The 14,955-nt window shown below is 47.2% G+C and overlaps 1 protein-coding gene across 3 annotated transcripts in view; it reads right to left on the minus strand.

The window, feature by feature from the left end:
* Nucleotides 1-14,955, minus strand: part of tab2 (TGF-beta activated kinase 1 (MAP3K7) binding protein 2) — a 46,076-nt gene that overhangs the window by 4,187 nt on the left and 26,934 nt on the right. Inside the window, exons 2-7 of one of the 3 annotated variants that reach the window (XM_080831760.1) lie at nucleotides 13,786-13,982; nucleotides 11,082-12,930; nucleotides 5,252-5,412; nucleotides 3,022-3,115; nucleotides 1,440-1,520; nucleotides 1,000-1,104 (exon numbers count right to left, since the gene is read on the minus strand). In XM_080831760.1, the coding sequence (XP_080687886.1) occupies nucleotides 1,000-1,104; nucleotides 1,440-1,520; nucleotides 3,022-3,115; nucleotides 5,252-5,412; nucleotides 11,082-12,930; nucleotides 13,786-13,887 (2,392 nt within the window). In that variant the 5' untranslated portion in view covers nucleotides 13,888-13,982. Of the gene's footprint in view, nucleotides 1-999; nucleotides 1,105-1,424; nucleotides 1,521-3,021; nucleotides 3,116-5,251; nucleotides 5,413-11,081; nucleotides 12,931-13,785; nucleotides 13,983-14,955 lie in introns of all 3 variants that reach the window. The other 2 variants (XM_080831759.1, XM_080831761.1) reach the window with 2 other exon arrangements.

Here is a 14,955-nt window from a genome sequence, read left to right on the forward strand (position 1 = left end):
GGATCTCTGAAGCTTAGCCAGGGTTCTTAACCCTCTACAGTCCAATGCCTTTTAGACTTTTCTATGTTGTCTGACATGCTTTGATGTTTTTGTACATTTCCCTTAACTAAAAACAAATGGAATATCTGATTATATATTCTAGAAGACCTCAGCAATTATATCATGTAAGTAAAAGGAATGTAGTAAAAAAAAGGTTTAATTTAAATCAAATGTAAACATACCCTACAAAAAAAAAATATGTCCTGGACGAGGGATACGGACTGATGACAGTTAAGCACCTCTCTTACCAAGACTGTTCTCCCCCACCTGCTCAGTTTGGCCGGAAGTCTTGGTTGTTCCAGAATCTTCCATTTAAGATATATGGCCTCTTAAGAACCTTCAATGCAGCAGATTTTTTTGTTTTGTTGCCTTCCCCAGATATGTGCCTCGTCTCCGGCCTCTAACCTCTGCAGGCGGCTCCTCCAAACTCATGGCTTGGTTTTTGTTCTGATATGTACCGTCATATATTGCCAGGTGTGTGCCTTTCCAAATCATGTCCAATCAACATCTCAAGATAAATTTGAAGCGCGATAGCAAACTATCTGAATACTTTTAAGTTTTTCCTTAATAATAAAGATAATAGATCATTTAAACAACATAAAGTGTAAGGGGTCTGAACACTTCCTAAATGCACTGTATTTCACACTGATGGTGTTCGTATTAAAACTGTCTACACGACACTGTCTGAGATTACAGCTAAAACTAACTGACTAAATATGTTACACAGATACACATCCTGCTCTATTAAGATTATCGAACACATTTTGAGAATTCACAACATTCATTCTTCAGAATTAAAAACAAATGAATGATGTTAGAATTCCTTTCAAAAGGTTTGCGGGCAGTGTTGATGGACAGACATGACCCAGCAGAATAAATGGGGGAAAAAGGATGGACTGCAGAGGACGGAGAGAGATGAAACAGAGAAACAGAAACAGACAGACAGACAGACGAACCAACCCAGAGGGACAGGAGGAGGGAGAGCAGAGGAGGCATCCATCTTTAACTTGGAGGTGACGTTTATTTTCCGTCCTCTCCTGTCCAATGAGCCAGGGTACTCTGGCCCTGAGGGGGTCCCAGAGAAGTAAGCAGGGAGTAACAGGATGAGTGGCAGAAAAAAGAAGAAGAGAAAGATGGACAGAATGAAGAAATCATAAAGTCCATACATTACAGATACAGGCAAACTAGAGAAACAGCATTCATAGCATTACTAAGGCTGGATGTTGCTAGGCTCAGGCATCATAACTGGAATAAAACAGCACAGTACTGCACTGTATACTCTCCAATGGAGAAGGAAGAGAGAAGAGGAGAGGAGAGGAGAGGGGAGATGCAGGGAGAGGATCACACTGTCCAGAAAGGAACACGCCACCTTTTCTAGAACTTACCGACAGATAAAGTACCTTTGGGTTTTGGAGGGACCGGACCTAAGCATTCAAGGCTGTCATAGAAGTTCTGAATTGCACTGGGGTTGAAGTGTGGTCCTGCAAATACAAGAAGAATGACTAGGTTACACACAGCTCCTTCGGGAGAGGCACATATCTTTGAAACACAGTGCTTTTTAATTAAAGACACCCACTTGAACACAAGGACTGGGATAGTCATCAAGTAACACACTGAGCAAACTAGTTTTTATCAGACTAAGCAATTCATATACTCATGATTGGATCCAGTCATCCACTATTACACACAGAGTGACTGTCGCCAGTGACACATTATTAATATTGATTGTTTTCAAACAGTAGGCACGCCCTCTTAAAAAGGAGGGCTGCACAGTCACCCACTGACACATACTGTACTCAGCACACTACTTCTCACAGACACAGCAAAGATACACACCCACACACACACACACACACACACGCTTGAATCCCACACCACTGTAGGACAGGACGGGGCAGGTGATGACTTGACAGGATGTGCACGAGTCATCTGGCGGCCACTAAGAGGGACAGAATGCACTGAGTGTGCACAAATATGACTGTGTTGCTACCGGTAAAGAGTCTCACTCGTCTGCAGCAGCAAACCCACTTCCTCTGTGTGTTGAGATGCTGGTCGTACGCTCAGAGGTGCCTGGGGCCCAATAAATCCCTTTGCAACCGACCAGCGACAGGATGCAATTCAGGAAACTGCTGCTAGTTAACGGCACAATAGCAGCACTCTCGCAGCGAGCAGCGAGCGCCGCCGAGGCCCCTGGAGCCAAGTTACGCACTCGCACCAAAATATTTCTTCCTCTTTCATTCATTAAATTATAAAACGTGACATTGTCTAGAGAAGGAAACAGTCGTTGATGGAAACATAGTAGGGTTGGCACGACTTAAAATGGCACAGAAGCTTACGGGTTGTACATCAAAGGCTTATCAGAAGAACAAAGCGTACTAAGGTGACAAGTTGCTCTTCAAGTTTCTAGAATTCACAGACCAGTTCCTTAGAACTTTAGAGGAATACACCGTACATATTATACGGATACAGATATTCTATGTTGGCCAACAGTTCTACAACTTTGCCAATACTTAACAAGGCACTGGTCATGATACTAGTGAATCCAAATCTGAAATAGTGCAAAAAGGACAGAACAGAATATCATATGGAATCCCTGCATTTAATGAAAGTGCAGAGGATCCAATGATAAAAGTGCAAGTGGATTTCAATTGATAACAACGACAGACTGAACAGACAGTTATGTTCCAAAGCTTAACCATGGAGACTTCCAGTCGAGTGACAGACAACTCAAATTCACTGAGCCACAGTATCTCCAGAAATGTTTTCACTTTGAATAATGTCAATCAGTCATATTTCTACATATATGAGAACATCAGGGACAAGGTCGCGGCATTAAAAAACAGTACACAGACGTCAGCACAGTTCTAAAAAACTGTCCAACGGCAGCATGCTACTGGCTTAATAAATGTATGCATGCATACAGTAAATATCCACCTCCAGTGTGACAGGCAGGTGGGAATGCAGGCAGAGAGGAGTTCTCACCTCGGGTTTGAAGGAGATCAATCTCTTTGGTTAGGCAGTCAATGTCGATCTGCAATATCCTGTTCTTGCACCGCAACTGCTGCATTTCCTCAATCTGGAGGAGCAGAAGACAACACAGGGTCACTCACACATGGACAGAGATAGGGGGAGAGAGAGAATGAGAGAGAGGGAGAGAGAGAGAGAGAGAGAGAGAGAGAGAGAGAGAGAGAGAAAGTCAGAGAGAGAAGGAAAGAGAGAGAGAAGGAAAGAGAGAGAGAGAGAGAGGGAAAGACAGAGAGAGAAAGACAGAGAGAGAGAAGGAAAGAGAGAGAGAGAAGGAAAGAGAGAGAGAGAGAGGGGGAAAGAGAGAAACAGACATGAATAGAGGTACAGAGGCACCATCTGAGACAGAAAGGCAGATAGAGAGAGAGAGAGAGAGAGAGAGAGAGAGAGAGAGAGAGAGAGACTGGAAGGAAATAGAGGACAGGAGGTTAAAGATGAATGTGACTGCTTCAGAAGTAATGGGCCATAAACCATCAAACCCATTTGATGAATGATGCCTTCCTGAATTAAGCAGCAGAAGACCCTCTGCACACAGTCAGTGGGTGCATGGAGAAAGTCACAGACTGACCAGCAGTCCAACACCGTGTAGGTACAACAGGTGACTTTAAATGGACTCCAAGAGAGTGAGTTACCCTGAAGCTAAGCAAACTCAACCCCCTCTACTCCCAGTAGTGCGGTTTCTCTTTCGAACTGAAGAAATCATGCTCAAATTGCGTCTGCTGGATGGGAGCATTATTTTCCAGAGCAGTTTTCAATCAATTATTTGGTAAACAAGGCACTGAAGACCCAGTAGCAACAAGAAGATTGTTTCTGAATCCTTCCTAAGCCTGCTTTGGCTGCCACCATGCTTCACTGCTCATCCATCACAGCCCCGACTCGCAATACATCAGCCAAACGGTTACACACCCGTTTCTCCTTATCTTCTCTTATGCTTTCTTCTCTCTCTCTCTCTCTCTCTCTCTCTCTCTCTCGCTCTGTCTTCCCTACTCAAAAGGGAGACCTCACCGCTCGCCCCCAGACTGCTCTTTTTCCTCCCCCTGACAAAACAAGACAAGGCAGGCTGCTTAAAACAGCTGATCCAACAGAAATGTAGAGCACTCCCACAATCTCCGAGAGGGGGGGGGGGGGGAGATACCATTTCAACAAACTCACAGCTGCGAGCGTCAACGCAAGCGAGGCAGGCTGAGGCGGGGAGTGGAGTCGGGGGAGAGCAGGGCCCAGGGAAGAGGTTCTGTTTTCCCATAACAAGAATCAGGGCTTCCTTTGGAAAATAAATAAGCCAGGCCCTGTTCTCTAAGCAGCGTGTGCTGAGGGCCCGGGCCCCAAAGATGGGCTCTTTCTTACCACATCGTGTCACAGTGACCCTGGGCTTCATGAATGCATGGGAGCGCCACATACTGCAGAGGCAGATGTAGGTAGAAATCTATATGACAATAACCTATAGACAACCATGGGGCAAGGTGGATTAAATATGGATGAGGGCAACTGGTGTGTTTTTCTATGTTTCGCAGAGTGTGGAACATTTTCACTAATCCTATGCCTTATGAATGTGGAGCTTTTAACAGTGGTCTAGATTTATTTTTTTAACGGCAAATGTTGGAGTTTTATTAAAGGCAAATGCCTGTGTTTTTGTTAAGTGGTGGGCAGGATTTCAAAGGAAAAGTATAGCATTGTGACCATCAGCTCACACCTCTCTCAATGCCACATTTACAGTTGTTCCCAGAAGTGAGCTCTCACAACATCTGGCCAGTGAGATGATCAGACAGAAAGAGTGTGACAATGCTCTGAGATCTGTTCTCAGATCAGTTCCAATGATTCGTGTATCAACATGAGATACTTCCAATGGATGCATGACCGCGCTGGCAACAATGACTCAAAAGCATAAATACATCTTTATCATCAACATACATACAATATCCAGGATGTGCAAAAGTTTGACTTACTCTCCACAAAATGAAGTATCTTGTAATGTGCTGATACGATTAAAGCACTTTGAATTGCAACTCTTGTACGAAATGTGCTTTATAAATAAAGTTTTACTTACTTACTTACGATTCAAATCAAATGTACATAAGGCACTGCTTAACCCACCTGACCGGCATGTTGTTCCATTATATAAATACCCATGATCTTCATATCTCATCTACATCCCCCCCAAAAAAAAGAAAGGCCAATGCAATAAACTCACCGAGGGGATTTGAGCCACAGAATTGGATCTCTGGAGTCTTCTCCTGGTCAGGTCATTCTCCATCTTGTTGACTTCGTCTTTGAGTTTCTCGAGCTTCTGCTTCTTCAGCTCCAGCTCGTGCCACAGGCGTTCCATCCGGGCCTTCTGATGGACTAGCAGAGCTGTGCACAGAGGGGTTATGGGACTTAGGAGGACTGTTCATTTAGGGCTTTAGATAAGACTTGAAGAGTTTGACTAAGGTTTAAAGTTGAGCAGACTGTAAAGACTGCCAGATGCTCAGATTGTGAAGCTCAGAAAATGGAAGGTGTGTTTTAAAGAGAAGTGTACCTTGCTTGACAATGATTACACACTCCCTAAACAAGTGCATAATGCTACATAATCAGTCAGTGTCAGTCTGTCAGAACTTATGTTCAATCACTTTATTACTGGATTTATGTACACTGTATTTTTTTCAGATTCACTTATCCTTCATTTTCCCCCACAGCCACACACACACACACACACACACACACACACACCCCACAGCCACACACACACACACACACACACCCCACAGCCACACACACTTACATACATAAACACACTTCAGTCAGGGACCCTGTTCCCTTTCACAATCCTCTCCAAAACAGTTGAAATAAGTCTTCTCCTTAAAGACCCTTCCCCTGCCCTTATGGAACCCTTGCATGTCTCAGACTCAGTCTGTCTTCTCTCTCTGTCTTTTCTTTTCCTGTCTTTTCCTCTAAAGCCTTTCATCCAGCATCCTCACCCCCCTTTTGCCACTGACGCTCTGGAATCCATCAAGGCACCCACTCCCCTCATACCCACAAAGCTCACAGCTTACTCATCTTTTTTAGAGAGGACCCTAACAAACATAAGGGCCCACACATATCCACTGACACATACACATGTGCACGTACACATACACGCAAACACACACTCTTACACACACACACACACACACACACACATTCATACACACATACACGCAAATACACACTCACACACACGCAAACACACAGACACACAAACACGCAAATACACACTTACACACACGCAAACACAGAGACACTCAAACACACAAATACACACTCACACACACACGCAAACACACAGACACACAAACACACACACACACATACTTGGTTTGTCTCATTCTGTCTGACTAGATCCTCTGTTCCTCTACACGAGTGACAGTGCTGAGACAAGCGGTCCCAACACACAAAGGTCAATTCATCATTTGCTCATACACAAACACACTTATGACCATTGCCACACATATAATCACAGTTAATATCCAAACATACACACAGGCACACACACACACACACACACACAGCATGAGCTTTTGTTTGCCAAAGCTAACCAAATGGTTACCATCATTCACTGCCTTTTTCCTGAGGTGTGTCTGCTGTTTGTGTGTGTGTGTGAGTGTGTGTACTACAATGATTAAACCAATTACCCTTTGAATACAAGTTTTAATTAACCATTCACCATTTGAGATCAGAAAAGCTTCAGTCATCTAAGAACATAAAAGGGCAGCATAACGAGGATGATTCTCTTCTAATTGAAGTTATCTGAACGAAAGGCAGATTTTAAATAGTGTAAATTATTCTGAAATCATTGAAGGCTACAGCAATCCCTGTGGCAGGTTTCTAACGGGTCAAATTCAAACCACAAATCCGAACAAAAGACTATATAGAACAACACTGTTCAAACGATGCATTTCAATAGTTCATTGATTATAACGGGCTAGTCCAGGGGCAGCCTGTGGCATAGGCTACATAGGTGGTTGCCATGGGAGCAGAATGCCTGAGGCCGCAGCAGCAGAAGAGATTTGATTTGAGAAGTGCGCCCTCTCTCAACGACTCTAGGGTAGTGCCACGCCTCGATTCCTAAACAGGTCAATGTGTGTGTGTTGAGCAGCACACATCAGTGTGGACACAAAATGGGGATCAGTATCCTGAATCGATCAATCTTAACATTAGATGCAAATAGTTTCAACAAGTTTGTTGCAACACTGGAGAGGAGCAACCTAGTAAACAACGCAGAACACAAATGTGACTATCAGCAGCGCTGTGGTGCCATACATGATATTGGGATATCAGTGAGAATCTTTTTTTTGAATTCATGAACATAATAAAAATACAGTGAAAAGGGGCCAACCAAGGGGTAATGACATGGTTACCAGGTGTCTCAATTTGGTTGCCAAAGGCAACCACGCAACCATTAATGCCGATCCCTGCTAGTCTGGGATGTGGGAGGGGGTGGATGAGATTTCCAAACACTGTCAACATCATGTTGAGTTTTCAGCCTGTGCCTGTGGCTAACCTGGCACTGCACGGGCCAAACTATAAACCCTGTGCCTGGATGAAATAACGCCTGGGATTCTCCCCTACAGATCATCCCCAAAGCAAATCATTCCACCCTCCCAACTCTCTTGCTTTCTCTTTTTCTTCTGTGTCTCTCTCTCTCTCTCTCTCTCTCTCTCTCTCTCTCTCTCTCTCTCTCTCTCTCTCTCTCTCTCTCTCTCTCTCTCTCTCTCTCTCTCTGTCTCCTTCACTCTTCCTCCCTCAGCAGGGACAGAAGAGGGCCCCTGCAGTTCCATCCTGTCATGTGAGGGAGGGAGGAATGTGGAGATAAGAGGGGAGAAGGACCATGGATGTCAGAGTTAGTGTGTGTGCGCATGAGTGTGTGTGTGTGTGTATGTGTGTGTGTGTGTGGCTTGTGAGGGAGCAGCAGTCTATCTGCTGTGACTCACACATAAATCCAGTCAAAAGCCCAAAAATGGAAGTGCTGCTCAGCTCACGTTTGACTCGCACCACAGACCAAAGACCAAAGACCAGCGCCCGACAGCCTAAACACACTACACATGTGCACACAGGCGCTCCCTCTCTCTCTCACACGGGCACACACACACACACACACACACACACGCTAACACATACATGAACTGCTAATTAGGGCCTAGACACAACACGCATAGTGAGAGACAGACACATGCAGTCAGATGCTGAGGTATAGACATCTGAGTCATCAACACACACACACACACACACACACACACACACACACACACACACACACACAGCTCTATATGTAAAGCTTACACAAGAACACAATGAGGAACACACAGCTATTTTAATGTGTACACACCAACACACACGATTGTTCCTGTCTGTTTCTCTATACATCGTACACACACTCAAATACACACACACACACACAAATCAGGCTGACAAGCCATTTCATCTTTCAGTGATCACACAACACTCTGGTCTGGTTGTAGAACACAAGTATACACAATTTGCCTGATATAAAAAGCATTAGTGTCAACATATTGTAAAAGCCAAACGAGATCAGGCATACACTAGCATGAGGAGTAATGACTTTCTTGGCAGCATCCAGTGGAAAAAAGCATTTAGCACTGGTGCACAAAAACCTATATTATCCTTTATTGTTACAAGGGTTACTCTGGTCCAACAATCAAGCGTCTCTCTTTCTGTGTTGGTGTGTGTGTGTGTGTGTGTGTGTGTTTGTGAGGGCATGCATATTTGCAGACAACGTAAAAGAAAAGTTTGTGTTTGTGTGTGTGTGTGTGTGTGTGTATCACAGACAGAGGGAAGAGAGGAGAGAGGGACTTTTCTGGATTCTTAGCTTTTGTTGCTCAACATTTTTCTCTGTGCTCCGATTACAATGAACAATAAAAGATGCCTGTACACAAAAAGCTGACATTCCCCAGACACACACACTTTGTGCCTTTCTATGCATACAGTGTAGAACTGAGGGAAATAACCAACGCATCACCCTGCTAAAGTGTAAATGTCTTCATTGATGCAGGACAATTAAATATTTTTTTTAAACACCATAATTAAATAATACGCATGCCAGCATAATTCATTTAAACAGCTCCTTCAAACCCTTTTCACTGCGATATGCAGTTGTAATGATGAATGAAACATTGGCAATGCACACTACATAAAACGTTGTCATTCCTTAGGGTCGTGTGACACAAGCCAATGTACAGCTAATGTAAAAAAATCATTGCAATGCGACCATAGATGAGACCATCAGTGAATGAAAGGTCAACGTACAAATACTGGCAATATACTACATGGACACTATCCATTGGGTCTTGGGATAATATCAAGGTATAGTTCATTGTTACCTGATTCCATCTTAATCGCACTTTACCACGATTGTGTGTTCATCACACCAGTGAATGAACATACTGTATAGCTTTGGTCACATGACCATATACAATGATCATTCATTTGAAGCTGATGGTAGTAGTAGTTGCTTACAAACATGCTTCAAAAAGGGACAAATTGTTGCACACTGTCTCTTTAATGCTGGTAGCCTACTTGCTACCACTGCTTGCTAGCAACGGATCTTTCAATAGGTTTTACATGTTGTGTATTTCCCACAGATAGGTCTTCATAGGAATTTCTGTTGTTACTACCTTGTATAGATAATCAGATTTGATCTTATGAGAGCTGGGTGTTTTTATTTTATAGATCAGTAACTGAATCATCCCGTAGGCTTAATAGAAAGGCAGAATTCGTTTTTGTAATTAACAATTTCACTTATATAGTTTAAGTTGTATTTACAATTCAGTAGGTCTACAAAATATTTAGACATATGCCACCTGCTGGGTAATCTTTGAGAAAGAAAACATCTTTTTATGTATTGTGAGTTTAAATTTTAAAATAGCTGTTTCATAAAAAAGGCTCATCAATAAAAGATGCCTTCTTTTAAAACCAAACCATTACCCTTTGAATTGTAATCATGAGGCCAATGAGGATTTACACCTCTAATACAATATGATTTGTTTCCTAGAATGTGTGTGTGTGTGTGCATGTAGCATTTGAATGTATATCTTACTGTGTGTTTGAGCATATAAGTATATGTGTGTGCCAGAGGGTGTTTTTATGTGTGTGTGAGAGAACATGACGATCTGTGTGTCTACTGGTGTGTGTACATGGGTGTGTGTGCCTGGTACTGCATGTGTGTTTGGGCACTGAACATTTGTTGTCTCAACATACATTTCAGTGAGTCATCCTCACTCTGTTGCTTCCTGTGTGTGTGTGAGTGTGGTTGTGTGTGTGGGGGGGAGTGAATGTGGGAGTGTGTGTGTGTGATTGTGTGTGTGTGTGTGTGTGTGTGTGTGTGTGTGTGTGTGTGTGTGTGTGTGTGTGTGTGTGTGTGTGTGTGTGTGTGGGCAAGCGTCTACACGTACAGGAGTGCATCTGATCCTAAATGTCAATTGGGGCTGCTGACAGAACTGTAATAACAGCCCTGGCCACAGGTTTGCTGTTGGGGGTTCAGCATTACAGCAGTGGCAGCCAAAGCCCTCCAGCTGAGCAACACACACACACACACACACACACACACACACACACACACACACACACACACACACACACACACACACACACACACACACACACACACACACACACACACACGCACACACACACACACGTCAGCCATTTACTGCACAACCCAACACCTCACCACACACACACACTTTCTCTCTCTCTCTCTCTCTCTCTCTCTCTCACTGTCTCTCTCGCTCGCTCGCTCACACACACACACACACAGGATTCTATTTCAAATTCAACTCCAACTATCTACTGCCTACTACTGTGCAAATTGTCCCCTGTCCACAGGGTGCAATAGTTTAAGGCCGTGTTCCCCTCCTGCTATACAGACATTGCAGTATGTATCAGTTAGTGTAAGACAGGCTCTGTGCATCATGATAGAGTAGATGCAGTGTCCCTTATAGTGTTGTGAGTGGCAGAAGGAGGGTGTGTTGTTGGGGCCATCTTACCTTGCGTGTAGGCGGCGTCATCGGAGCCCGTGCTGAGGCGGCGGGGCTCGCTGGTTCGGCCGTGGTGAGCCACCAGAGGGTCGGAGGTGTGCTGGGTGTCCTGCTCCACGTAGTGGTGGTCTGACGGCAGGCTGAGGAGGTTGGTGGGCTCGAAGGTGGGCGACACCACGCCGGGCGAGACCGCCGGGGGCTTGTTGGGCGACACGGTGATTTTGAAAGTGTATTTGGTGTTGGGCTGGGTGACCACCACGCGGGGGGACGTGGCCGTGCCGGGCCCTCCTCCGCCCATGGAGGCGCGGGACTTGGGCGGGTGGTGGTGGATGTAGGCGGGGCCCATGCTGACCCCGGCACCGTGCTCGCCCCGCGAGATGTAGAAGGTGGGCGGGTTCCGGCCCCCGGAGCCGTCGTCCGAGGAGGCGTTGGCCGAGATGTAGAACTTGGGCTGGGAGCGCGAGGAGCTGGGGGGCAGCGCTGAATCGTCACCGCCGCCGCCGACGCAGGAGGCCGAGGGGGGGCTGGCCGAGATGTAAACGGTGGGCTGGCTGCGGCTCAGGCCCGACGCGCCGATGGAGAGCGGGGTGGTGCTGCCCCCGCCCCCCAGCGAGGACGAGGAGGCCGGGCACGAGGAAGAGGAGGAGGAGGAGGAGGACGTGCGCAGCACGGCCGTGGCGGAGGAGTTGCTCCTCTGCGGCGACTCCAGCTTGATCTCGATCTGGTTCTTGCGCGGGCCGGTGGAGATGTTCTGGATGTTGTACTGGCTGAAGGAGCAGGACGAGGCGCAGGACAGCGCGGAGGGCAGGCCTGAGGATGAGGAGGAGGCGGGGGCGGAGGAGGTGGAGGCAGGGCACGTGGCTGAGGAAGAGGAAGAGGAGGAGTTGGAGGAGTTGGAGGAGGAGGAGTTGGCGGCTGAAGAGGCCTGGGCTCCGGCGGCAGAGATGGCCTGCAGGAAGGAAGGTCCCTGAGGGTTGGTGGGCGAGCTGATGGGCATGTAGACGTGTGAGGTCTGGTGACCGTGCTGCGACTGGTGCTGTGAGGTAAGGTTATGGCTGCCGCCGCTGCCGCTCCACGAGCCCCCGCCCAGGCTGGAGGGGTGGCTGCTGATCTGGTAGATCTGCTGCTGTGGCTGTGAGGTGGGGCTGTACTGCGCTCGGGCCGACCCTGCCTGCTGCTGCTGCTGCTGCTGCTGCTGGCCCTGCCTGCCCCCGCCGGCCCCGGGCTGGCTCACGTAGGGCCGGATGTAGATGGAGTTGCCCCCGGACGGGCTGTTGAGCCCGGGCTGCGGCCCGCCGTGGATGTGCAAAGACGTGGGCGTGTTGCGGCCCGTCTGGATGTTGGGGGCCAGCGTCACCGTGATGGGGTTGAAGCGCGGGGCCTGCGGGGGCCCCATGGCGTGTCCTTTACTGCCCCCGCCTCCCAGCTGGTACAGGCCAAGGTGCTGGGGGGGCTGGGGCTTGCGTGTGGATGCGGCGGTGGGCTCCATGCCGCCGCCGAAGACGTTTAGGCTGGTGGGGATGTTGTGTGTGGGGGCGGACTGGGTCTCGTGGGCCTGGGCGTAGTAGGTGGCGTGGGTCTGGGGGGAGCTGGACAGGGGCCCGTCGCTCAGGCTGTGGGACAGTGTTCGGCTGCCGTTCTGCCTCGGGACGCTAGCGCTGTTGCTAGGCACATGCTGACACTGCCGGCCCAGCGTGAGCTGAGTCATGTGATTTCTCAACCGCGCCAAACTGGGCTCGTCGCAGGAGGAGGAAGTGATGGAGGACGAGGGGGAGAGGCTGACGTTCCCGTCGTTGTACAGGTATCCTGGACTCACTTGAGACAGGTACTTGCAGCAAGCATCCAAGTTGTTGTTGTTCTAGGGGAGGAAAGAGACAATTGGAATTTAAGAAAGTCACAATTGGGAGTGCTATTTACAACTGCTAGGATACCCTTTGTGGGCTAAGTGATGCATACTACACACTGCACACTGTTTATGTGAGCTAAGTGATGCATACTACACACTGCACACTGTTCATGTGATCTAAGTGATACCCTTCGCAAGCATATTACACACGGCACACTGTTTATGTGAGCTAAGTGATACCCTTCGCAAGCATACTACACACTGCACACTGTTTATGTGAGCGAAGAGATACCCTTCGCATGCATACTACACACTGCACACTGTTCATGTGAGCTAAGTGATACCCTTCGCAAGCATTCTACACACTGCACACTGTTTATGTGAGCTAAGTGATGCATACTACAGACTGCACACTGTTCATGTGAGCTAAGTGATACTCTACGCAAGCATACTACACACTGTTTATGTGAGCTAAGTGATACATACTACAGACTGCACACTGTTCATGTGAGCTAAGTGATACCCTACGCAAGCATACTACACACTGCACACTGTTTATGTGAGCTAAGTGATACCCTACACGAGCACACTGCATACTTCATACTGTTTATGTGAGCTAAGTGCTTGCTTTTGCTGCACAACAGCACCAATTACATAGTCATACAGTCCCTGTGAGACATCACCACAAGTCCTGACACTCACACATACACGCCGTGGCTTGCTTCTGATATTTTCCCACCGAAACAAAAACACGCAGGGCTTCTTAAGCTGCTTTGCATTTCAACACAGAGGGGAAAACCTGAGGCAAAGCCAAGACTTGAGGAACCGCTGACAGGACAGACAGGACAGGAGTTTGTCCCCGCTCACCTGAAGAACGCACTGGGACACCACGCCCTCAGGGACTTCGGGAAACTTCTGGCGCAGGTCGTGCAAAACCTGGATGTCAATCTGGTGGTTTCCCTGGGCCATTCGTGTAGTGCCGGGGCTGGACTGGGGCTCACTCTGCGGTCACTCTGGGGCCTCAGGCGTGGCAGACGCTCGCTCTATTACGCATCACGCATCTTCTGCAGGGGGGACAGACACACAGGAGACCAGACGTCAGGGCACACAGAATAAATAAACAAACTCCTCACATACATAGAAATGCTATCATGTTTCTTTAACAGGTTGCACAGACACATGAAGACAAGGATGGAAACAATCAGCATCGTATCACACACACCACCATACATGTATAGCCTTTGCTGTAGCAAGTTCACACATACATCCTACCACACACACGTTAACATACAACTAGCAGGCACATACATCCACAGACACGCACAGACATGCACGCACACACACACACACACACACACACCCAGCAGGTAGTCAGAGTGCAGAGATGCCAAAGCCCATTGCTGTAATGAGAGGCATTGTAAACAGCGTGGTATGTGAGGCAGTACAGAGGGGCGAAGCGGGCAGCCATTCCAAGCGCTGCTGCACCATTCTGACACGACTCTCTCCACCAGGGGCATTCCAGCGCTCATTACAGCCACAGTGGCCTTTCACAACAATGCTCCACAAATCCAGCAAAAATCTGAAGGGCATGGAGCTCACAGGATTCTCTCTCTCTCTTTCCCCTTTGGTCTCTCTCTCTCTCTCTCTCCCTTACTCCTCCTCCTCCTCTCTCTCCCCTTTGATCTGTCTCTCTCCTTTCCTCTGTCGCTCCCTGTGATAATAGAACCGGAAATTAATATTCACACATTACCATCCCTCCCGGACCCAGACTGGCACTCCCACCCATAGTGCAACACTAACACATAGGTCCCATATGATTTCCCTCATGCGGAAAACATGGAAAGAATTGCGGAATTCGGGAGAACTACTAACTTTTGCAAAATGACTACGTTTAACCAGAGATTTTCATAGAAAATGACAGGAGGAAAATATATTTGGTTGCGTTATAGGCCACATTTTTGCCGGTGTGAGTGACACAGGCAGGTCAAAGATGTTGTCAGAGACAGCTAGTCAAACTGAGACAACAACTCAGTAAAT

Source organism: Sprattus sprattus, assembly GCF_963457725.1.
Source record: "Sprattus sprattus genome assembly, chromosome: 2".
NCBI classification, from domain to species: domain Eukaryota; kingdom Metazoa; phylum Chordata; class Actinopteri; order Clupeiformes; family Clupeidae; genus Sprattus; species Sprattus sprattus.